The 25652-nt window shown below is 33.3% G+C and overlaps 1 protein-coding gene across 1 annotated transcript in view; it reads left to right on the forward strand.

Moving 5' to 3' along the window:
• LOC129801441 (AFG3-like protein 2) overlaps window positions 1-24687 on the forward strand; it is a 28302-nt gene extending 3615 nt beyond the window's left edge. Inside the window, exons 4-5 of the mRNA XM_055846498.1 lie at window positions 1452-2490; window positions 23886-24687. Coding sequence (XP_055702473.1) covers window positions 1452-2490; window positions 23886-24613 — 1767 coding nt within the window. The 3' untranslated portion in view covers window positions 24614-24687. The remainder of the gene's footprint in view (window positions 1-1451; window positions 2491-23885) is intronic.
• Window positions 24688-25652: the final 965 nt, after the last annotated feature.

Genomic DNA, 25652 nt, shown 5'->3' on the forward strand with positions numbered 1-25652 from the left:
ATGAGAGTGAATGAAATCTCGATCTAGTCATCTCGCTCCCTCACATAGGAAATGTTTGCAAACAAAAGTTATTGTGCGTTAGGCATTATTATAAACATCGAAACATACATATTTTTACCTTTCAAAATATGTTTTTTTATGAGTTAGCTCTTTGTCATTCTAAATAATGCTCAAATTCTCATGAAATTAGAATGACACGGGATCAACTTGCTTGAGTTAGTCCCTTGTTTCACAAAAAAATTTGAACGATAAATCGATTTTGTGCCCCTTGACTTCAAACAAAACCGCGCAAGCAATCATAAAGAGTAAAATTTTGAAAAACTTTTCTAATAACGAAATTTATTGACTCATATCATCTGAAATTTTATTAAATTCTCTGTCTAAGTGCATTAAAACTTCAAAATCGCCAAAAAGTGAGTTGGTCCCTTGTAATTTTCAAGGAGCGATATAAATAATGGTCTTTCTAAAGCTTTATTATAGAAGTATTTGGCTAAAAATCCCGGCTTTGGGATCCCGAAAAACCCAGGATCCCGAAAGTCCCGAGATCCCGAGAATCCCGCGATCCCGAAAATCCCGTAAATCCCGGGACCCCGTATATCCTGGGATCCCGTATATCCTGGGACCCCGAAAATTCCGGGACCTAGGAAATCCCGGGACCCCGTAAATCCCGGACGGGATCCCGGGATTTCGGGATCGACAAAGTATGGACTAAACTCAATACACTATAAATCAGTAATTAATTATAATAAAATGCCAAGCAAAGTCAAAAATTCAGAAAAAAGGTTCCTATTGTTTATATTAAAAAAATGGTGATTGACACGCTTTAGGAGTCTAGAAGAGTCAGTTGCAACAAAAAAAAATAAAAATGTATAGTCTAAAAATAAATTTTTGGATTTGTAAGACACTGAATGTGACAATAAATTGAATTGAACTGAATTGAATTAATACAGTAGACTCTCGCTTATCCGTGGACTCTTTTTCCGGGTGACATAAAAAAATCCGTGAGGCAGTTGAATTTTCAAAATTTTGATGACACATTGTTCCCGTTTTGGGGTTTTTTTTGTTAAGCAAATGTGCTCTATCTACTGTAATTCTTACTCACTGTAACTTTTTTGGACAGTACGCATGTTTAGAGAGACTGTCGGATTCAGTCAGGTCAGGATTCACTCCATAAATTTTCAATGTAAACAAAAGAATTGTTGGATTTCAAACAATTTAATGGGTATCACTCTCAAAATCCGTATGACATTTTGGTCCCGCTCTCACGGATAAGCGAGGGTCTACTGTATTTAGGAATTTCGGGATCTCGAAATCCCGTTGTATCAATGCATCGATCCCGGGATTAATCCCGATCCAAAAAAGGGCTGAAATCCCGGGATTTCGGGATCTCGGGATCCCGTATTGGAAACCCTAATGTGAATGATTTGTGTAATATTCCAACGAAATTTCAGGGTGTTTTGTGGTTCAACATTGGCAGTGTGGATTCCTTCGAGAGGAATTTGGAACATGCCCAGGATGACATGGGAGTGGAGCCTGTTAACTATGTTCCGGTAATTTATCGGTCAGAAATTGAAGCTGCTAGTTTAACAGGACTCCTGCCTACCCTTCTGATAATCGGCTTCCTTTTGTTCATGATGCGTCGCTCAGCTCAAATGATGGGCGGTCCGGGTGGTCGCAAAGGTGGTGGATTATTTGGCGGTGTAATGCAATCCACAGCTAAACTGATAAATTCTAATGAGATTGAGGTGCGCTTCAAGGATGTGGCTGGATGTGAGGAGGCAAAAATTGAAATTATGGAATTTGTGAATTTCCTCAAAAATCCCCAGCAGTACATTGATCTAGGAGCTAAAATACCAAAAGGAGCAATGCTGACGGGTCCTCCAGGAACGGGAAAAACACTCCTGGCAAAAGCAACAGCCGGTGAGGCGAATGTACCCTTTATCACAGTGTCTGGCTCAGAATTTCTCGAAATGTTTGTGGGTGTTGGACCATCAAGAGTGAGAGATATGTTTGCCATGGCCAGGAAACATGCTCCATGTATTCTGTTCATTGACGAAATTGATGCAGTGGGCAGGAAAAGGGGCGGCAAGAGTTTTGGAGGGCATTCTGAGCAAGAGAATACTCTGAATCAGCTTCTTGTAGAAATGGATGGATTCAATACTACCACAAACGTTGTAGTCTTGGCAGCTACAAATCGTGTTGATATCCTTGATAAGGCCCTACTGAGGCCAGGTCGTTTCGACAGGCAAATCTATGTTCCGGCTCCGGATATCAAGGGTCGTGCTAGTATCTTCAAGGTCCATCTGGAACCACTGAAAACAAATCTAGACAAACAGGAATTGTCACGAAAGATGGCAGCACTCACGCCAGGATTCACTGGAGCAGATATTGCTAATGTATGCAATGAGGCTGCACTAATTGCTGCTAGAGATCTCAATGATGCCATCAATATCAAGCATTTTGAGCAAGCCATTGAGAGAGTCATAGCTGGTGAGTACTATTACTATCAAGGACGTACCCAGGATTTCAGTTTTACATAATTTTTCTATTGAAAAAAAAAAAAGAAACGTAGAAAAATGGGAAAAAGTATCTATAAATAGAAGCTAGTCCCTACTTTTCACCAGAGATTAGCTTATGCACAATTTGTACTTATTCGTAAGGAACGATCATCAGTGTTCCTCGAAACAAGTATTTTATTTCTCAAAAAGAATTTTTAAGTTTCTTAATAGTAGCATTCTTTAAAAATGCACTATTTCATTGTCTAAAAAGCAATATTTCTGAAAATATACAAAATTACAGCTGTGATAAATCGAACACGCAGTATGGCATTTTGGATTTATTTAAAATAAATTTAGTATCCTTTTATTTTGAACCAATAATAGATCAAGTTAAAAACAGTCGACGGATTGAATACGATTTAAAAAGAAATTAAACAATGTCTGTTAATTTTGAAATAGTTGAATACAACATTTAATAACAACCAAGCATATTTCAGTATTTGAAATTTAAAAATATGCTGTTTTTAATTTTTCACTTCCTTTGTAAAATGTGACAAATGATATTTTACATTTTATGATATTTTTATGATCCAAATCTTTCCCTGGTTATAAGAAAGTGATACTTAAAGCTATCTATAAATGCAGCCTGAGTTCTAGTACATTTGGGATTGATTTTAGAAAGTTTTAGAAAGCTGTATGTAAAATAACATACGCAGCTCAATCACGAAATGGTTTAAATTGCGCTTAAAATTACGCACAGCTAAATCTTAAAACGGTTAAGAACGCGTTTAAAAACACGCACAGCTAAATTGTAAAACTGTTGGGATTGCGTTTAAAAACCCCGCACAGGTCAACCATAAAACGCTGAATATTGCGCTTAGAAATATGCACAGCTTAATCGTAAAACGTTTAAGAATGCGCTTAGGAACACGCACAGCTCAATCGTAAAATGGATGAGATTGCGCTTGAAAAGGGACAGATAATCCTAACCGGCTTATGTAGGTGAGATTCTTAACGTGAGCTAACTCGGAGTGCATGCAAATTCGATTTAGAGCTGAAATTGTGAGTCGCCATTCAGTTAACTTGAATCAAATTCGTGAAATTATACAAATTTTGTATTTAAACCAAAATATCAAGGATTTGGATGAACTGGCACAAAAGTGATATATGGGTGAAATGTAAACCAGAATGTACTCTATAATTTTCCTATAGAACATGATCTCATCGATTACTCAGAAGCCAAGATAAGCGAGGTTTTTTGTTTCTTAACTTGTTTTTTCATCCAGAGTGCCCTAAGTGTTCATTTGTTGAACTTCAACTATATCAAAGAATTCTTGTATTTTGTGGGACTTTCCATTTAAACCCCTATTTTAAGTGTCTTGGTGGAGTAGAGGCAGTCAAATTGGCATCTGAGTGATTTCAAAGCGTTATTATGGGAAAAATCAATTTTTTCACACTTAAACGGCAAAATAGGAGTGATAGCGTAGTCTGAGCGGAAAATGATGTATGGACGAAATGTAGAGACAAATGTCCTCTACAATTATGTCGAAGTAATCATCAAAATCGGTTCATCGACAGTCGAGATAATTGAGGTTATGTGATATTGAAATTGGTTTTTCGACTGTAGCGCCCCTGGTGTTGGTCCCACGAAGTTCAAATATTTTAGAAAGTTGTAGCATTTGGTGAGATCTTTCGTTTAAGCCCTCACTCATCAAAATCGGTCACATAGAACCGGAGATATGATTTTTTGAATTTCGTGAAATTTGACCCCTCATATCTCCGGTTCTGTTTTAACCACAGCGCACTTACGCACCATTTTGGAAACGTCCTAGACTGGACTACAACATACTAAAATTTCATTAACTTGCACAATGCCGTTTTTGAGAAAAGTGACTTTGAATTTCGATGAATTTTGACGCTATCACAGCGCCACCTGTGGTGACTTTTTGAACTTCCATCTGAAAGTGCTCATCGAGACGAAACTAAAAAGGTAAAATTTAGGTCGCTATGTTAGTTAGAACCGGAGATAGAGGCCGGTCAATGTTCGAACTTTGACCCCTTATAGCTCGGGTCAGGGGTTTTAGATCGACTTAAGGTTTTTTTTGTTTGATAGGTATAATCAACGGCTACAACATACTAAAATTTCAGCCCGATGCACAATGGAATTTTTGAGTTATTTAATTTATAAGATTTAAAAATTTTCTTTTTAATAATAGCGCCCCTAGCGGTGGTTTTATGAACTTGCGATGTTAGAAGGGGAAGTGGCATTTTACGAGAGCTTTCCAAAAAGCCCTCACTTTTTAAATTCTGACAATTAGAACCGGAGTTATGGCCATTTTAAGAAATTTTTTTTGGACCCTTATAGCTCGGGTCAGGGGGGTCGGGGGACCTTAAGTTTGGTATTGATGGAAAGCCCTAAGGCCCAGCTATAACATACTAAAATTTGAACCCGCTCGATACCATAGGGGCGGAGCTATTGGGAAAACAAAAAAGGGGGGTCTTCAAAATGGCGGAAGGAGGGGTGGGGGGTGGGGGGTCAATGCACCAAGTTGCAATTTTCACCCGATATATAACCTTTGCCGAAAACCGCAAGTCGATATCTCTTTTAGTTTAGGAGCTATTAAGCTCCAAAGAGCGGCCGGCCGGCCGGCCGGCCGGGAACGTAAATTAGCCACATATATATTCGTGATCAGGAAGTGCTGAAACACATTTTGGCCAAGTTTGAGGTCGATCGGACGACATGAAATTTTGGTAGGATTATAGTAGGTGAGATTGTTAAGAATCTCACCTAATACGCACAACACAATAATGAAACGGTAAAGATTTCAACTGTTGTATAATTGAGTAGTGTATGTTTTTAAGCGCATTCTTAAGAGGATCGTCAAGGAAAAAAAAGCTCCAGATTCAAGCTCTCGCGGAGCTACTCAAAGCATCCGTGATGTCCCCTGGTGGTGAAAAGAGTCATCACCCGCCATCAGCTGTCTCGTTTTTTCTACTGTTTTTTGTTCACGCTCATCGTCTGTCTATTTTTCTCCGAAGCGCTCCCCAGACCCAGAGCACACAAAAAACTCATTGAAAAGGTTGAAAACCCAAAGGCAGATTTTTAGCCTTGCGATGCATTATGAGATTTTGTGAAGGAAAGAAAAAATGAGACATGCATGTTTTACGCATATCTTTGTCTCTAAAAATAGATAAAAAAAATTAAATTTTCAAGTGACAAAATTTCTATTTTTATTTTCTTCATAGTCCAAAATTTCTATTTCTTCAAAAAGGACACGTGCATTTGACCACAGTCTAAAAAAGAACAGTCAAATAATGCGAGTATTTGGTCATGATGTGCATAGATTACCCGTATTTAGACATAAACCTTTGGAGTGTGTCTAAATAAATTTGCGTAAGAAATTCATTCATAAAAATTAAGTATCGTAAATGAAAAACCCACCCCTCGTGTATATTTTTCCCCGTCGCTCCAATAGAAAAATGCAATAAGTTGTCTCAGCGTGCCTTTCAGCCACGCCACACAACGAAACATTAACTGCGCGCGATACTTTTTCTCTCCATCACTCCTGCGAGTTCAAAGCGGGAGATCGAAAGAGGAGAGAAAAATACTCTGGCGCGCGCAGTTCACACAGACAACACATGCACTTAAATCAAATTCCGCCGCTCAAGTTTACTCGCTCGCACTCGCAAGTATCAAACGGCAGTGCGAAAGGAAAAAATAACACTCTCACCACTCACACAATACATCTTTTTCCGCATGTTTCCACCGCATTGCCTTGGCTAGGGGCAAACAAAGCTAAAATTATAAAGATTCTCAAGCGTTCCAATGCCACAAATGGTTTTATAATATTAATAATTAAAATAAGAATAATTTAGAAATGGATATTATTATAAATGAAATAAATAACACGTCAATTCGCCTAAAAGAAATTGAATGAATATTTTCAAAGTGATTTTAGAGAATATCGGCTAAAAGAAGAAAAAACGAAATCAAAATGATACATATTCTTCAACTTTAATCTTTCAAGGACTATTGGATAACCGGTGTCCCATAAAGAAAATAATTTTTCCTGACCACCTAAAGTTATTTTTTTTTAGGTTTATACGTAATTGCAAAAGGCATTGAATAAACGAGCAGTAAAATAAAAAGTCAAAATTGGTCAGCAAAAAATTCGAAATGATCAGTAAAAAATAAAAAAATGGTCAGTAAAAAACAAAAAAAGAGCAGCAAAAAGTTTAAAAAGATCAGTAAAAAATTAAAAAAGAGCAGTACTTTATTAAAACGGTCAGTAAAAAATGAAAAGTGGTCAGCAAAAAATTAAACATGATCAGTAAAAAGTAAAAGATGATCAGTAAAAAACAAAATATGGTCAGTAAAAAATTAAAAATGAGCAGTAAAAAATAAAATGTGATCAGTAGAAAATCTAAAGTGGTCAGCAAAAAATAAAAAGTGGTCAGTAAAAAATAAAAATTGGTCAGCAAAAAAAATTAAAAGTGATCAGCAAAAAATTAAAAGTGGTCAGTAAAAAATAAAAAGTGAGCGGGAAAAAATTAAAAGTGATCAGTGAAAAGTAAAATATGGTCAGTAAAAAATTTAAAATTGAGCAGTAAAAAATAAAATTTGATCAGTAGAAAATAAAATGTTATCAATAGAAAATTAAAATTGGTCTGTAAAAAATTAAAAATGATCAGTAAAAAATAAAATTTGATCAGTAAAAAATAAAAAGTGACCAGTAAAAAATAAAAAGTGGTCAGTTAAAAATTTAAAATGGGCAGTAGAAAATAAAATTTGATTAGTATAAAATGAAGTGGTCAGTAAAAAGTTCAATAAAATACAAGAAATTTAGAATTGAAAATCAACAAGAAATTGAAAATATTCAATACAGTAAAAAACTGGTCAGCAAAAATTAAAAATGTGCAGTTAAAAATATAATGTGGTCAGAAAAAATAAAAAATGGACAATAAAAAATATAAAGTGGTCAGTAAAAAATTAAGAATGAGCAGTATTTTTTTTTCATTTTCAAGTGAAATTTCGCACATCTCGAGCCTAAAGGAGACTTTAATAGGGTGTAAATTATGAGGCCTCTATCTCTCATAGTTTCCAAGGGTTTGCGGAATCTTTTTTTCCATTTTGTTTTTTCCAATTTGTCTTTGGAATCTTTTTCTTCGGTAACCCTTCTTTTTTGGAAACTTTGTCTATGGAAATCTTGTCTTTTATATATTTTAAACAAATATTATATTATTAAATAAAATAATGATATTACAATGGTGTTCTTTGAAGTTTTTAGTTTCGTCCTTCAGGGCAAAGGGAAATTTTCTGTGTTTTGGGAAATTTTTAGTTTCGTCTTTTGGGGCAAAGGGAAATTTTGTTTTGGCAAATTTTAAGTTTCGTCATTTTGGGCAAATGGAAATTTTCTGTATTTTGGGAACTTACCAGTATCGTCTGTCGGGGCAAAAGGAAGTTTTCTGTTTTTGGGAGGTTTTTAGTTTCGTACTTTGGGGCAAAGGGAAATTCTCTATGGTTTGGGAAGTTTTTAGTTTCGTCCTTTGGGGCAAATGGAAATTTTTTGAGAAAAAAGAAATTTTTGGAAAGGTATAAAATATACTTGTGCAAAATGTGTTACAGACAAAATTTATGAAAATTGTGAAAAATGTATGAAAGAGAAGATTTCCAAAGACAAAGTTTTTAAAAACAAAAGTTACCGAAGACAAAGATTTCAAAGAAAAAACCGGGAAAAACAAAAGTATAAAAAACAAAATGGAAAAAACCAAGATTCCCGATCCCGAAGGAAATGCACCTCTATAAGCTGATTTAGGATTATCACTAGCTTAATTCTTCGCTGAACAATTTATATTTTTTACTGACCAATTTTAATTTTTTACTGACCAATTTAAATTTTTTACTGACCACTCTTAATTTTTTACTGCTCTTTTAATTTTTTGCTGACCACATTTCATTTTTTACTGACCACTTTTAATTTTTTACTGGTCACATTTAATTTTTTATTGTTTACTTTTAATTTTTTACTGACCAATTTTTATTTTCTAGTGACCACTTTTGATTTTCTACTGATCAAATTTTATTTTTTACTGCTCATTTTTAATTTGTTTACTGACCATATTTTATTTTTTACTGATCACTTTTAATTTTTTGCTGATCACTTTTTATTTTTTACTGACCACTTTTTATTTTTTGCTGATCACTTAATTTTTTACTGACCACTTTTAATTTTTTACTGACCACTTTTAATTTTTTACCTACCAATTTTGATTTTTTACTGCTCGTTTTTTATTTTTTACTGACCATATTTTATTTTTCACTGATCACTTTTAATTTTTTACTGACCACTTTTAATTTTTTGCTGGCCACTTTTTATTTTTTTGCTGACCACTTGTGATTTTCTACTGATCAAATTTTATTTTTTACTGCTCATTTTTTATTTTTTACTGCTCATTTTTAATTTTATACTGACCATATTTTATTTTTCACTGATCAATTTTAATTTTTTACTGACCTCATTTAATTTTTTGCTGACCATTTTTTATTTTTTACTGCTTTTTAATTTTTTACTGACCACTTTTTAATATTTCACTGATCGATACGAATATTTCTACTGATCATTTTTAATTTTTTGCTGACCACTTTATTTTTTACTGCTCATTTTTAATTTTTTACTGCTTTTTTAATTTTTTTTGCTGCTCATTTTTAATTTTTTGATGATCAACTCGAATTTTTTTACTGCTCATTTTTAATTTTTTACTGACCATATTTTCTTTTTACTAACCATTTTTAATTTTTTGCTGATTAATTTTTAATTTTTTACTGATCAACTCGAATATATCTACTGATCAATTCGAAGTTTTTACTGACCAAATTTAACTTTTTACTGACAAAATTGAAAATTTTTGCTGATTATTTCGAATTATTTGCTGATCAAATTTGATTTTCTGCTGACCACTTTTGACTTTTTACTGACCATTTGTTTTTTGCCATTGCAAAATAGAAGGTTGAAGGCGTTGAAGGAATCTAGGATATTTTTTGCAAGTCTCTAGCGTTTTGCTATATTAGTAAATTTTTGAGCTCAAAATGACGAATTTTTAAATTCTCATAATGAAAACTAATTTTAATTATTTATTATACTTCCAATTTTTTTAAGCAAATCTGTTTTGGAAAATTAACCACAATACTCAAGCATACTATTTTCCATTATAGTGAAAATTATAAATTCTTTCACAGAAAAAATTTTGAGTTAAGAAAAATTTAAGAAACGTGGTTTTGAATCTAAACTACCAGAATTTAAAACTATTTTCTCTTATAATTAAGAAATTATGTGCTTGAATTTTTCTTATAGAGTATGATAGTGATGATAGTATAAAAGTAAGAATAATTAGTGGATGACTTTCGGCCAATAGGTTGATATAGCAACAATTGAAACACGGATATGACCTTTGGCTTCTTCTCCTTTACTTTCTCGACATTGACGTTTCGGAGGGGTTTTCCTCCTTCATCAGGTATGGAAATGATTGAGAAAGAACTTGTCACAAAGGATTTTGTTACATTTACAAGAGAGGTTCTCGGACACATTACTGAATTAATTTGCACATTACCTAATTTTGGCATGCCAAATTCAATGATGATAATAGAAAACTTCGGAAAAACTCGTATCCCCCGCTATAGGGGGTGAAGTTGGGGTTCAAAATTCATAATCTTGACCCTAGCAGATAGAAGGTTGGAAATAGAACCATGGGGTCTTCGGGTGATCCCCCTATATGTTGATTTTGGAAATCTAACTGTGACTTTCATTTTCCCTCCTCCCCTTCTCTTCTCTTAAAAAAAACGTGTTTTTGGTTTCGAAAACTACTCATCCGATAGTTTTCATTGTCACATATGTTTTAGACGTTGTCCAGACGGATATTTCGTATATACATACCAATGACCTTGAAACATTTCTTCATGTAATTTTTCAAAGTCAAATGCATTACGCCTCAAATTTTCATCTTTTTCAATCAATTTTATCAAAGTATGATTTTGTAATACTAATTTATTGATTAAGTAACAATTTAAGCCACTTTAATGCCGTTACCACGTTTTTGATATTTATATATACAGTGCCCGCACTCTAATACGGATCGGTGTAATCCGGACGAGTTATCGAGGGTTACATTTAAAATAATTTTGAAGTCATGTATGCATGAAAATGTAGCAATTAAAATGAATTATCCTGTGATGTCTTTGTTTAATAAATGAAGTATAATAACATAGAATTCTCTAATTAAGTCTTTTTAATCTTCCTTAAAACTTTTATTCTAATTCTACAAAAAACTTGTATTATATTTTCGAGACGTTGAACAAATTAAAAAAAACCATCCGGATTACGAAGCGGATTTCTGTCATATTGTCTCCCAATCATCCGGATTACAAAGCGGGCACTGTACTTCAATTCCAAATATTATAAAAATACTTTATGTCTACCAATTTCTGATATTGGGCATTGACTGTTTTCCTGAAGTAAGACATTATGGTAATGAAATTTTTATGAAATTTATGAAATTTAATAAACTTTATGAAACTTACGAAAACTTACTGAATAATGTTTTAATGACTGCTGATTAATAATCTTAAATTTATAACAAGGATTGCAGTTAATAATGATTATTGTATTGAATTTCAAGTAAATAAAAACCTATATACTATCATGAACAAAAAATCCTATTTTATGGAAGGAATATTTTTAAAATTAAATATTTTAAAGTCATACTAGACATCTTTAGAAAAACTACGCAGATCAATCACAAAACGGTAAAAAGTATATTTAAAACATGCACAGTTCAAGCATAAAACGATTAACCCTGTGGTACAAATAGCTCAAGTATAAAATTTGTAAAAAAAAACGCTAAAAATACGCTCTGCTCAATCATAAAACAGTAAATGCGTTTAAAATCACGCACAACTCCATCGTAAAACGGTAATGTGCTTAAAATCACGCAAAACTCTATCTCAAAACGTTAAATTCGCTTAAAATCTGCACAGCTGAATCACAAAACATTAATATGCTTAAAATCACGCACAATTCCATTATAAAACGAATAATGCGCATAAAATCACCCATAGCTTAAACGTAAAACGGTAAATGCGCTTAAAATCACACACTGGTGAATCATAAAACGGTAAATGTACTTAAAATCACGCACAGCTGAATCATGAAACGGTAAATACGCTTAAAATCACGAGCTTGATCATAAAACTGTAAATTCGCTTAAAATCACGCACAGCTGAATGATAAGACGGTAAATGTGCTTAAAATCACGCACATCTTGATCATGAAACGGTAAATACGCTTAAAATTACACACAGATCAATCATAAAACAGTTAAGACTGCGCTTTTTTATGCGCAATCCCAAGCGTTTCGTGATTGATCTGTATGTAATGACAAGTACATTAAAAAGTACCGTTTTATGATTGAGCTGTGCGTGATTGTAATATTTTTAATTAAACCTTTTTAATATTGAGCTATGCATGATTTTAAGCGCATTTACGGTTTTATGATTCAACTGTTCGTGATTTTAAGCGTATTTACCATTTTATGATTCAGCTGTGCGTGATTTTAAGCACATTTACCGTTTTATGATTCAGCATTGCGTAATTTTAAGCGCATATACCTTTTTATTATTGAGCTATGCATGATTTTAAGCGCATTTACGGTTTTATGATTCAACTGTTCGTGATTTTAAGCGTATTTACCATTTTATGATTCAGCTGTGCGTGATTTTAAGCACATTTACCGTTTTATGATTCAGCAGTGCGTAATTTTAAGCGCATATACCTTTTTATTATTGAGCTATGCATGATTTTAAGCGCATTTACCGTTTTATGATTCAGCTGTGCGTGATTTTAAGCGTATTTACCGTTTTATAATGGTGTTGTGCGTGATTTTAAGCGTATTTACCGTTTTGTCATTGAGCTATGCGTGGTTTTAAGCGCATTCACCGTTTTATGATTCAGTTGTTCGTGATTTTAAGTGTATTTACCGTTTTATAATGGTGTTGTGCGTGATTTCAAGCGCATTTATCGTTTTATGATTCAGCTGTGCGTGATTTTAAGCGCCATTACCGTTTTATGATTCAGCAATGCGTAATCTTATGCGCTCGATAACCAAAAGGTCACAATTAAATTTCGTGGGAATGCTCTATAATCTCTGACACGTAGTGTGATGTCATCATACCGTAAATTCTTTGCTACCAATCTTCTTTTGCCAACACTGTTTCTTTTTTCTTAAGTAGTGCGTGTTTTATACTAATTCTGGAGCATTTTCATTAATGTTTGAGGAATTCTATTCAATCCAGCTGAGTTTTTTTTACACTTTAAAGTACCAGAGGCTTTATATTGTTTAAACATAGTTTTTGTTTGGTAATTGTTTCAAAATAAGACATTCTTTTACTAAACCTGATGCGAAGCTAGAGAAGTACGAGAAAAAATCCCTAGACTCGTTTTTCTATTTTTACGATTATTCCGGTTGCCGCATAGCTGCAATTCTATTGGAGTGATAGCGACAGAGAAGAAAAAGTAAGATCACACCGATACACATTCGGCTGTTCAATTTTCTTTACTACATAGGTTATGGAAAATTTTATCTGATACATTTTACAATGTTAGGTGAGATTTTTAATAATCTCACCTACTATCTACTTTCGGCTCCACTGTCTATGGGGTTTGAACATATAAAAAAAAATGCCAGGTATAGTCACCATGTGGTTGAACTCAGAACTGATCATTTCTGTTAGAAAAATCAAGAAAAAGCAGAAGAATTTCCTGTCTAAAACAATTTTGGTGATGGTCATCATGTGGATGGACCTAGAATCCGAACAGTTCTGGAAGAAAAGTCAGGAGAAGCAAAAGAATGTTCTGTCCAGAACAATTCTGGGGATAGTCATCATGTGGATAAAGAAGATCTGAATTTTAGAAAAATTATGAAAATGTTGTATTATCTTAAAAAATCAGAAATCGCTTTTCGATTCAAAATTGAACTCAGTTACAGTCTGAGAAATTCGTGTTAAATGGTTTTTTTTACTGCCCAATTTTATGTAGCCGCTTTTTGCTGTCTAAATTTCTGGGGAGGTGTTTTGATGTCACCACTGGACATACAGGGCTTTTGCTATGAATGACTCATATATCCGTCAGGACAACGTCGAAAGCATGTGACAATGAAAACTATTTGATGAGTAGTTTTCGAAACCGAAAAACACGTTTTTTTTTAAGAGAAGAGAAGGGGTGGAGGGAAAATGAAAGTCACAGTTAGATTTCCAAAATCAACATATAGGGGGATCACTCGAAGACCCCATGGTTCTATTTCCAACCTTCTGTCTGCTATAGCCAAAATTATAAATTTTGAACCCCAACTTCACCCCCTATAGCGGGGGATGCGAGTTTTTTCGAAGTTTTTTACTATCATCATTGAGCCCTCCAATTCCCTTCAGACTTTTCGACTTATGATGACTTATGATATGGGTTGATTTTGAATCCTAAAAAGTCTCAAACTATTGTAATTTCTAAAAAAGGAGTTTCCCTTGATTTCTATCCATTACACCTTTATGGTGAAATTATTCCTTTTTCTGATCAGGTGGAAAACATGGGCATAATCTTCAATGCAACTCTCTAATGGTCTGATCAGGCCATATCTATTTGCCGAAAGATCAACTATTCTCTGTATACCCTTAGAGCTTCCGGGACATCACGCCCTATAACACTCGTTTGATAACACTCCTTTTAATTAACACTCCTTTTTTTAATTACGGAGCAGAGCTATTTTTACGACGGATAGTGACACAATTCTTCGGCTGACGGTTTCCTTTAATGATTGAGTCAGGTATATTTGCGGCATAAACCGCCGGGATCACATCACTCCATACCGAAACGTTTTCATTGGATGTGATTTAACATCCCTTTTGGAAATGAGAGCTGTACTGTTTCTGTTTCATCTATTGATTTCTGGATGTCCCGAGTACCTGCCGAGTCTTCTGGTTAAGGGCGTCACTGCTTTTAATAGTGTCCCGAATGACAGGCGCTCTTCTGCAGCTGCCATTCGAAATTTTTTCCAAGACGAAGCCAAAGGAGCTTAGGAATTTTTCTTTACTTTCTTTTTCTTTTATTTTTCTTTACATTTTCTTTTCATTCGTACCTTAATTTAAACTCCTGAATTTGTTAATTTCTTTTTTTCTCATTTTTTTCTTTTTTTTTCTTTCACAATTGTAAAAGGGATGATCCTATTTTTGTGAATAAATATATTATTATTATTATTATTAACTTGGCATGCCAAAATTAGGTAATTTGTAAAGTTGCATCAATGAATTCAGTAATGTGTCTGAGAACCCCGAGAACCTCTAAGCGTATGACAGAAAAAATATTCTCCAAATGTGTGAATTTATAATTTTATTCTGACTCTCTTGATCGAAGGAAAATATTTTAGAATATTAACATACGTATATGAGAATATTTTATATTTTTGTGCTCTAACCCTTTAACGACGAGACAGTTTTTGCGGACCGAAAATCAGCAATAAAAATGAAACCGGTAAACAAAATTAGTAAAAAGGCTTACATCTAACCTTAGAAAATGCATCAGAATCTGATTCGGTGTATTTCTGACCTCTATGAGCGATAGGGACAAAAATAGCCAAAAAATTTAAGTAAATTTTCTGACAATACCAATGGCAGATAATTTTCACTCTAACGAAAAATATTATGTTTGATATTGTAGTTTCTTTTTCCCAAACGGTTTCGCTTAAAAAAATTGAAAGTATAAAAGAAATTTAAAATTAATTTTCATTATGAGAATATAAAAATTCGTCATTTTTACATTAAAAATTTACTATAATTGCAAATAGCTGGAGACTTGCAAAAAATATTCTAGATTCTTTCAACCTTGTACTTTGCAATTACGTACTAACATAATAAAAAATAACTTTAAGTAGTCAGGAAAAATTATTTAACATAATAAAAAATAACTTTAAGTAGTCAGGAAAAATTATTTTCTTTATGGGACACCGGTGTTCCAATCGTTCTTAAAGGGTTAAAGTGTGACAAACATAATAAACATGTTTTGTAATCTTCTAAAGAGATATTTGTGATCTTTAATTAAGAAAATCTTTATAGTAATCTGAGAACTTTTCCTGTTCTCAAATTACCATAATAATCTTCCCAACTAAAAGGAACCTCACTAAAAATAATTGACGAATACATGTTTATTACGATTATCACAATTAAAAGGACAAATATTACAAAATAATAACATACGTATCGCTCCTTGGAAATTACAAGGAGCCAACTCACTTTTTTGCGATTTTGAGATTTTAATACACTTAGAAAGAGAATTTAATAAATGTTCGGATGATATAAGTCATTAAATTTCGTTATTAGAAAAGTTTTTCAAAATTTTAAACTTTCTGATTGCTTGCGCAATTTCGTTTGAAGTAAAGGGGCACAAAATAGATTTATCGTTCAATTTTTTGTGAAACAAAGGACTAACTCAAGCAAGTTGATCCTTCCTTGTTCTAATTTCATCAAAATTTGTGGATCATTTAGAATCACAAGGACCTAACTCGTAAAAATACATATTTTAAAAGCTGAAAATTTATATGTTTCGATGTTTATATTAATGCTCATACAAATAGAAAAGAAATAAATTGTTTTTGGTCGGTCATTGAACTGAGATAATTACTTACACAAAGTTAAATCTTTCATGCTGGCTTCTGAAAAATTGCCGAAAGTGAGTTAACCCCTTGTAATTTCCAAAGAGCGATATGGAAATATTCTCTAATGGTTTTTAATAAATTTATTTATTTACTTTATTGAATTATTTTTAATCGGTTACTTTTCCCTTTCCCTTTTACCATGTATTTTTTTTTACTTTTGTATTATCTGTTTGCTTATCCAGTATATAATAATTCTAATACGAAAATTACACTACAAGAAACCAAATGATATAATTTCTCTAACATTTTCACCATTTTCAGCACTATTTAGACTGGTTCTAAAAGCTTTACATATTAGATGGGTTTTATTTTTATTCAATTCAATTAAGATTTAAGTGAGAAAGATAAAAATTTTGAGGTATTAGAAAATCAATGGATTACATTATTTTTCTTCCACACTGTAGAGATCGAGCAATTCACAAGATGTACTGTGTGAGTGGTGAGAGTGTTATTTTTTCCTTTCGCACTGCCGTTTGATACTTGCGAGTACGAGCGAGTAAACTTGAGCGGCGGAATTTGATTTAAGTGCATGTGTTGTCTGTGTGAACTGCGCGCGCCAGAGTATTTTTCTCTCCTCTTTCGATCTCCCGCTTTGAACTCGCAGGAGTGATGGAGAGAAAAAGTATCGCGCGCAGTTAATGTTTCGTTGTGTGGCGTGGCTGAAAGGCACGCTGAGACAACTTATTGCATTTTTCTATTGGAGCGACGGAGAAAAATATACATGAGAGGATGAAATGAAATAACATTGGGTGGGAACATTATTCATTCATAAAAACTTATTCTGGACACAAAGTGAAACTGCTGTCATCTACTGCGATTATGACCAAGTAGGTCATTACTTGACTGTTGTTTTTTAGACTGTGATTTGACACATTTGAAAGATAGGGGGAAACAGGTTTGTTTTTTGGCCTTTTTTTGGTACGGGAAAGTCAAACTAATAAATAATTAACATGACCTTTATTTTTCCTCCATTCTTTCCAAAAACCATGTTCTTCTTGGGAATCTTTAAAAACGCATCCTGCGATTTTTTTTATTTTTAAATATGTTTTAGAGGCCGACTCGGTGATAATTTCATATAAGAAAATACTGTTGAATCAAAGATTTTTCAAGGTCAAAGGTTAAAAATGCTCTATAGAGAGCGTATTTTTAAACCGAATAGGGTGACATTTGGTATAGTTCCAAAGGTCATGCAATTTTTTACAATTCTGAAAAGGGTATAATTTTTTATGAATCCATATAATAAACCAGTTATGAAACTATAACTAATTTTAATCTGAAGTCCAATTGTAGTATTGTTAGCAAATTGCACAATCACAGTAAAAACTTTTGGACACTGACCAAAATATTGGTAAAAATTTTCTTTAGAACAATTTGTTACAGAACAAATATGTACCTAAAAAAATATATTTATTCGTTCCAATATTTTTTTTCCTTTACGGTTTTGTTAAGAATAGTGACAATTGTGTAAAAGTTTTCTTTTAGAACCGTTTCGATACGGTGGAATACCTACAAATTTCAGTAGATTTCGTTTTATACAAATTTGATCTGTGAGTTGGAATAGAATTTTGTTGCGCTCTACTGTTTTGTTCCCACTGTCAGGAACAAATTTGTAGATTTTTTTTTATAAAAATACTATCCCTACATTTGTAACATATTCGTTTCAAAAATTTTCGGTGTCCGTGGACGATTTAATTTTTGGAACAAAAATCGTTACTAATATGGGGAATCCTTTTGCCTCTCTTAAAAAGTACAAATTTGTTGCTAAAAGTCGGAACCAAAATATAGACATTATGTTCCAATTATCGGGAACAAATTAATGCAATTTAAAAGATCTCGTCCGTTTCGTCTAACAGTTAAGGTCTATAGTTAAGGTGCCAGTGCTGGTAGCAGGAGGGGAAAAATCTCGCCAATCTCGAATAAAAAAAAAGTGAAACCGTAAATATTATAGCTTGAAAAATGCCACAAATTTAACGTCCTTCTTGCTGCGATGGTGACTTTCGGAACAAATTAGTTACTAATATTGAAAATCTTTTTGTTACTCCTTGAAGGTACAAACTGGTTTATTATATGGATTCATAAAAAATTATACCCTTTTCAGAATTGTAAGAAATTGCATAATCATTGGAACTATACCAAATGTCACTCTATTCGGTTTAAAAATACGCTCTCTATAGAGCATTTTTAACCTTTGACCTTGAAAAATCTTTGATTCAACAGTATTTTCTTATATGAAATTATCACCGAGTCGGCCTCTAAAACATATTTAAAAATAAAAAAAATCGCAGGATGCGTTTTTAAAGATTCCCAAGAAGAACATGATTTTTGGAAAGAATGGAGGAAAAATAAAGGTCATGTTAATTATTTATTAGTTTGACCTGCCAAGATTGTAAAGTTTTAAATTTCGAATCGTAAGGGTTAGGGGAAAGAACTGTCCTTTCGAACGTTCATGCCTGCGAATAGCGTGATTTTTCTTTTATTTTTCCTAAGAGACTTATAAATAATTATCACATAATCATAAATATTGATGATAAGCTAACTAATATTTAATAGAAATGTGTAGGGGAAGGTCGTCTGCCTTCAAACGAAAAATGTAGTTCCAAATTTAAGATTTGTTTCTGAAGAATCCACAAAATGGATTTTATTTTCTACTACACCAAAAAATTCTCTTGTTCATTCGGCGTATATGATTACCTCATTGAGCACTTGCAAGTCCTCAGTTTTTCCTTCTGAGGAAATTAAAAAAGTGATGTCGATTTGTATGAAGGCAGCTGGCATAGTCTGCCTTCAAACGCGAGGCAGCTGCCTTTAAATGTTTTTTTTTCACTGAGAATATTGAATCAATAAAAGTAAATGGGCTATAAATGATTAGATTGAAGCCTAACGCACTCACTAAAATCATCACTGCAGTCAAAAGACATTACACAATAACTTTTCTTCACATTTTTCTGAAGCACTGTTTTGCACTTGAAAATTTGGAAGAAAAAGCCATTGAAGTTGAAAATTGTCAACTTGAAACATCCCGGCCGGAGCAAGATAGCGGGTTATAAGTATTTGTATGACGTTCGTCAGAGAAAAGTATGAGTTCGATTTCACATGTGTTGATGTATGGAAAGATAGGATTTAAAGGCACACGACATTAGCATTTAAAGGCTGCTGCAGGGTGATATTTGCAAATTTTTGCCACCCACAAAAATTGTGTCATCTGAACCAAAATGTATTAACAGAAATATTAAGCCTGATTAACCTTCTATGTGTCACAATGGAAGATTTATTTGTAAAATAATTTTTACTATGAAAAATCACATGATTTGTGGAACATCAAAATTACAGTTTAGAGCTCATTTTCATTTTTTTTGATCTAGCATCTAGGAAATAGGAACTAGGCTCTCCATTTTTTGATGATTTGTGAGGATGATGGATAGCTACCTAATAGTTAATAGAATATAATTTATGCTTTTGAGAACAACGAAAAATAGCAACATTTAAAGGCTGCTGCATTTAAAGGCAGACGACTTTCCCCTAAGTCTCATACGAAAAATAAAAGAAAATTCCCATTATTCCAAGGCATGAACATTCGAAAGGAGAGTACTTTCCCGTACCAAAAAAGGCCAAAAAATAAACCTGTTTCCCCCTATCTTTTAAATGTGTCAAATGCACGTGTTCTTTGAAGAAATAGAAATTTTGGACTATGAAGAAAATAAAAATAGAAATTTTGTCACTTGAAAATTTAATTTTTTTTATCAATTTTTAGAGACAAAGATATACGTAAAACATGCATGTCTCATTTTTTCTCTCCTTCACAAAAGTTCCATTTCAAAATCGGGTTTTCTATTGTAATCTCGAAATCATGTTATGCTTTTTCGCTACTTTTAGGTTTATTTTGTAACTTCGCGGATCGCGGTGTGTTCGTGGATTTTAGTGGGCCGCGGAATTTTTCGTGTATTTGCGTGGATCGCGGTGTTGCTCCCGGATTTTCTCGGATCGCGGAATCGTTCACGAATTTTCGCGAACCGCGAAATTTCTCGCGGATCGCGGAATCTTTTGCGGACCGAAGAATTTCTGACGGATTTACGCAGCCGGCAGAATTTATTGTGGATTTTCCCGGACCGTGGATTTTTTCGCGGATTTTTGAAGATCGCAGTATTACTCGCGGATTGCGGAATAGTTTCTGAGCCATTTTGGCATTAAAGTTTTACATGTATTTTTGTGCATTTCTGACAATCGAATTTGCACTCTTCAATTTTCAACGACCTAGAGTTGCACGCATTTCGAGGTTTCCTGTAATGAATCTCAGCTAGCATCAGGTCATCTGGACTGGACTTCGATTTTGCCCCCAATTCGAATTTGCAATGAAAGAATCACACATAGCATAAGCCCATTTAGGCTTATCACTGACTTTTTTCTTCTCCGAGAAAAATTATATCGGCATATTATGTAGTCACCGCGATATTAGCTGGTTTTGTGAAATGCCCATGACGATTGACGATTCATAATTTTTACGATTTTCTACAATTTTTTGAAACAACGAGACTGATCGTGAAAATCATAAAAATTCGCTCAGCTGTAATTCATAAGATTTCTCACACAGGGGATGAGTTTTCTTGTTTTGTATTCTTTTTTCTCCTCCGCCTGATCGCAAAAAACTGCAGGCGTGCTGAAGGTCAGAGAGAAAAGGAAAGACATGGTGAAAAATGCGACGCGTAATCTTGTGGCGAATTGCTGAACAATTTTGAGTAGCATTTCTCGGAAGCTCGGAAAGCTATCAAAAGCTCATGAAAATTTCCAATTTGGAGCATGTTGTTTAAAATTTAATTGCAAAAAAACTATTAGGAGTTTCTCCAATTCTAATGTACCATTTGAAAGCTAATGAAATGTAGATTGGTACAAAAATAATTATTAATTCGGAAAAAATGATATTCTCGGTACAAAGATGCAATGAAAACTGTCATTTTTTGGACAATTTTCAATTAAAAATACTTGGAAAATTTGTATGAAAAGTGAAAGAAGTGAAACAGGCATTTTGTAGAGCATGTCTTTAGGAACAAAATTAAAAAAAAATATACCTCTCTATCTTTCATATTCTAGGAGATAATGCAGCTTCTTTGTGGCATGTTTTAGGAGTATACGAATGTTTGGAAAATTATATTACGAAAGCAAAACAGTTTTTCAAAAAATTAAAACAGGGAATTCAAAGATAATATAAAAAACTACCCTCAGTTAAATTTTCAAGGAAATATCTCAAAAATTGTAAGACTTGATACACTTTTAATTTTGGGTTTTTGTATGGAGACGCCATTTTCTGGCTTTTCGATCCTCTTAACCGTTTTACGATTCAGCTTTGCATGTTTTAAGCTCAAACTTAACCGTTTCACGCGTGTGCTCGTGCTGTGCGTGTTTTTAAGCGCGATCTTAACCATTTTATGATTGACATGTTCGTGTTTTCCAGCTGTATCTGAACAGTTTTACGTGTGTGCTGTGCGTATTTCTAAGCACATTCTTAATCGTTTTATGATTAAGCTGTGCGTGTTTCTAAGAATAATCTTAAGCTTCTTATGATTGAGCTGTGCGTGTTTTTAAGCGCGATCTTAACTGTTTTATGTTAGAACTGTGCGTATTTTTAAGCGCAATCTGAACGGTTTTATGACTGAGCTGTGCGTGATTGTAAGCGCATTCCGAAAAACTGATCTAAGGATTTTTTATTCTTTTAGAATATGATTTACAGAACATGTAATTAAACATTATTTCATCCTTATACAATAACCTCAATTCATCCCTTCTAATAATTTTTCAACGCCAAATGTAAAAAAAAACATCTCAAATTATATTAAGGATAATATTTATGTTTAAAAAGTGGAAATTAAAAAGCCTTTTGTAAATTTAGCGAAAAGTTCTATGTAGTAGATTAAAATATTTAGTAACACTAGTACGCTTTTCCATCTCCTTTAGCAGCTTTTTAAAACATTTGAGGGTTAAAAGCGCCTACCCTCTCTGTTGAGTTCGAGCAGTAAAAATTGAAATATAGTAAAAAAGCTTACTTTTCAGATGTTAGATTTCAAAATTTTCTACGGGTACAGAAATTAAGCTGCAGACATAAAGTTTGCAAGACATTAGTTTTTACATATGCGTTTTACAGATGAACTAGTAAATTCAAAGAAATATTTAAACCAGGGGCATGACATTTCCTATGTTTCCCATATATTTCTAGCGAGCCGAAAAAAATTTTGAGTTTATTAGCTGTTTTCTGTCATTGTAGAATGAATTAGCAAAAAATACTAATACAAAATAAAAACAAATTTAATAAAGATGAGGCAACCGAAATCCCTAAATTGGCAGCCTACGTAGTTTTGAAGATATCTCGTGATATGTGTACGAAAACAGGGAAAAAATTACACTAAAACCGGTCGCATTTTTCAGAGCTAATGTCACCGCTCTGAATTAAACACTGAGAGAAATCCGAGAAAGTTAAAATAACATTCCGGAAATGTTTATTTTACCCTGCAGTATTGATCCGAAATCGGTGTAAATATTATGCTTTTTAGGTGTATTAGGGGTTAAAGTTACCCTTTTTCATGTTAATTTTACCCTTAAAAAGGTGTAGTAAAATTAACATTAAAAAATGTTGATATATTTTTACACCTAAAAAGTGTTAAAATTATGAGGAAAAAAAGTTAATCGCACCCCCGTTTTTTCTCAGTGAAGAAATAAAAACGATTTTCGACCAAGAGTGTTGGCTTCGAATTTGTCAATGTAGGTGATGTGAGCATCAAGTGTAAAAGGATATTTTTATATAACTGAATTCCAAATTTTAAATGTTTTTTTACAGCGATAGAAATTATGTAAATTTTCATTTTACAAGAAAAAAAATTCTTTTAAACAGAAGTCGTAAATATGCAAAACAATATGCAAAAATGCAAATATGCAAATAAACATGAAATATGTCAAAATATGCATTTTAAAATAGGGTTTATTAGAATCGCAAGAGCCTAATTCGTGAAGATAAAGGGTCAAATAAAGCCTTAGAACGCTTAATAAAAGCATGCAAATACATATTTTGGCCAGCTCTAGTCATCACAAAAGCTAAAAATTCACGAAATTTCGAGAGAAAAACACATGTCCAAAATAAGAAAATTGCCCATTTTTCACATAAAAAAACGTAATTCACAAGGCAAATCTCACGTCAGGTCAAATGTACAAATCAGCATTAACGTGAATCAACACAATATTCAAAGAATATTCAATAATATCACTTTAAAAAAGCGAATAAACATTGTTAGTCCTTCACCACAGCTAAATAAGACTGAAGTAAACACGAAGTTCTGTCATATTTCTCGTAAGCAATAGCTCACACTGAATTTTCAACAAAGCAATTTCAAACTCAAATCTTCCAAAAGGAACAAATATTTAGATAGAATTCATTATTCATCAAAAATTTGGAATAAAATCCATAATTTGAATCAATTTATTTTTAGTGTCCAATTTTATCCTCAAAGTGTCCAAAATAAGAAACTGGACAAAATTATTATTAAATACATATAAAATTATTATTATTATCTTTTACTTCAATTTGGGATAAATCAGACTTAATAATATAATTTGAACTCTATAGATGTAATATTTGTTGTTTGTTTTTGTTTATAGGTATGGAAAAGAAAACGAATGTTCTCGCGCCTGATGAGAAAAAAACCGTGGCTTATCACGAAGCTGGCCACGCGGTAGCTGGATGGTTCCTAGAGCACTCTGATCCACTTCTTAAAGTGTCTATTATTCCGCGTGGAAAGGGACTCGGGTATGCACAGTACTTACCCAAGGATCAGTACTTGTTGTCCCAGGAACAGCTTTTTGATCGAATGTGTATGACGCTGGGTGGTCGAGTGTCTGAAGAGATCTTTTTTGGAAAGATCACCACAGGTGCCCAAGATGATCTCAAGAAAGTCACGGATAGTGCTTATGCTCAGGTAGTACGTTTTGGAATGAATGAAAAGGTGGGCAATGTAAGTTTTGATATGGGGGCTCCGGGTGATCCAATGTTCAGTAAGCCCTATTCAGAACAAACAGCACAGTTGATTGACACGGAAGTGAGGGAATTGATTAAGAGTGCTCATGTGCGAACACAAGAGCTGCTGCAGAAGCATAAAGCTAATGTGGAAAAGGTGGCTGAGCGCCTGTTGAAGAATGAGATCCTGAATCGAGAGGATATGATTGAATTGTTGGGAGCGCGGCCGTTTAAGGAGAAGTCCACTTATGAAGAGTTTGTCGAAGGCACTGGAGGTTTGGAGGAAAATACATCTCTGCCAGAAGGATTGAAGAATTGGAATAAACCCTCTCAGAAGTCAGAAGAGTTGCCAAATACGGCCAAACAGGAGTGATTGTTTAAAGTACCAGCATTTTATGACTTTGAGTCAGTGAGTAGGAAAATATACCATGTTGAGATATTCAGAAATCAGTGTTTTTTTTGTTTTACAAAGGATATGTCCGATTGGCGATTAGAATGTGCGAAATTTCACTTGAAAATGGGTAACATTTCGAACAAACATGATTTTTGTAAATAAAAGTTAGTTTGTAAACCATTTCGAAACTTAGTTCACAAACAGTTTAGAAACAGTTTGAAAACTTAGCTTACAGTTTGAAAACTTCGTTTACAAACAGCTTGAAAACAGTTTGCATTTGGTTTTCTCGGAACAGTTTGAAAACAGTTTAGAAACAGTTTGAAAATTAGCTTACAAACAGTTTGAAAACTTAGTTTACAAACAGCTTGAAAACTTAGTTTACAAACAGCTTGAAAACAGTTTGCATTTGGTTTTCTCGGAACAGTTTGAAAACAGTTTGAAAATTAGCTTACAAACAGTTTGAAAACTTAGTTTACAAACAGCTTGAAAACTTAGTTTACAAACAGCTTGAAAACAGTTTGCATTTGGTTTTCTCGGAACAGTTTGAAAACAGTTTAGAAACAGTTTGAAAATTAGCTTACAAACAGTTTGAAAACTTAGTTTACAAACAGCTTGAAAACAGCTTGCATTTGGTTTTCTCGGAACAGTTTGAAAACAGTTTAGAAACAGTTTGAAAATTAGCTTACAAACAGTTTGAAAACTTAGTTTCCAAACAGCTTGAAAACAACTTGCATTTGGTTTTCTCGGAACAGTTTGAAAACAGTTTAGAAACAGTTTGAAAATTAGCTTACAAACAGTTTGAAAACTTAGTTTACAAACAGCTTGAAAACTTAGTTTACAAACAGCTTGAAAACTTAGTTTACAAACAGCTTGAAAACAGTTTGCATTTGGTTTTCTCGGAACAGTTTGAAAACAGTTTAGAAACAGTTTGAAAACTTAGTTTACAAACAGCTTGAAAACAGCTTGCATTTGGTTTTCTCGGAACAGTTTGAAAACAGTTTAGAAACAGTTTGAAAAT

This window comes from Phlebotomus papatasi, chromosome 2, assembly GCF_024763615.1.
Source record: "Phlebotomus papatasi isolate M1 chromosome 2, Ppap_2.1, whole genome shotgun sequence".
Lineage (NCBI taxonomy): Eukaryota > Metazoa > Arthropoda > Insecta > Diptera > Psychodidae > Phlebotomus > Phlebotomus papatasi.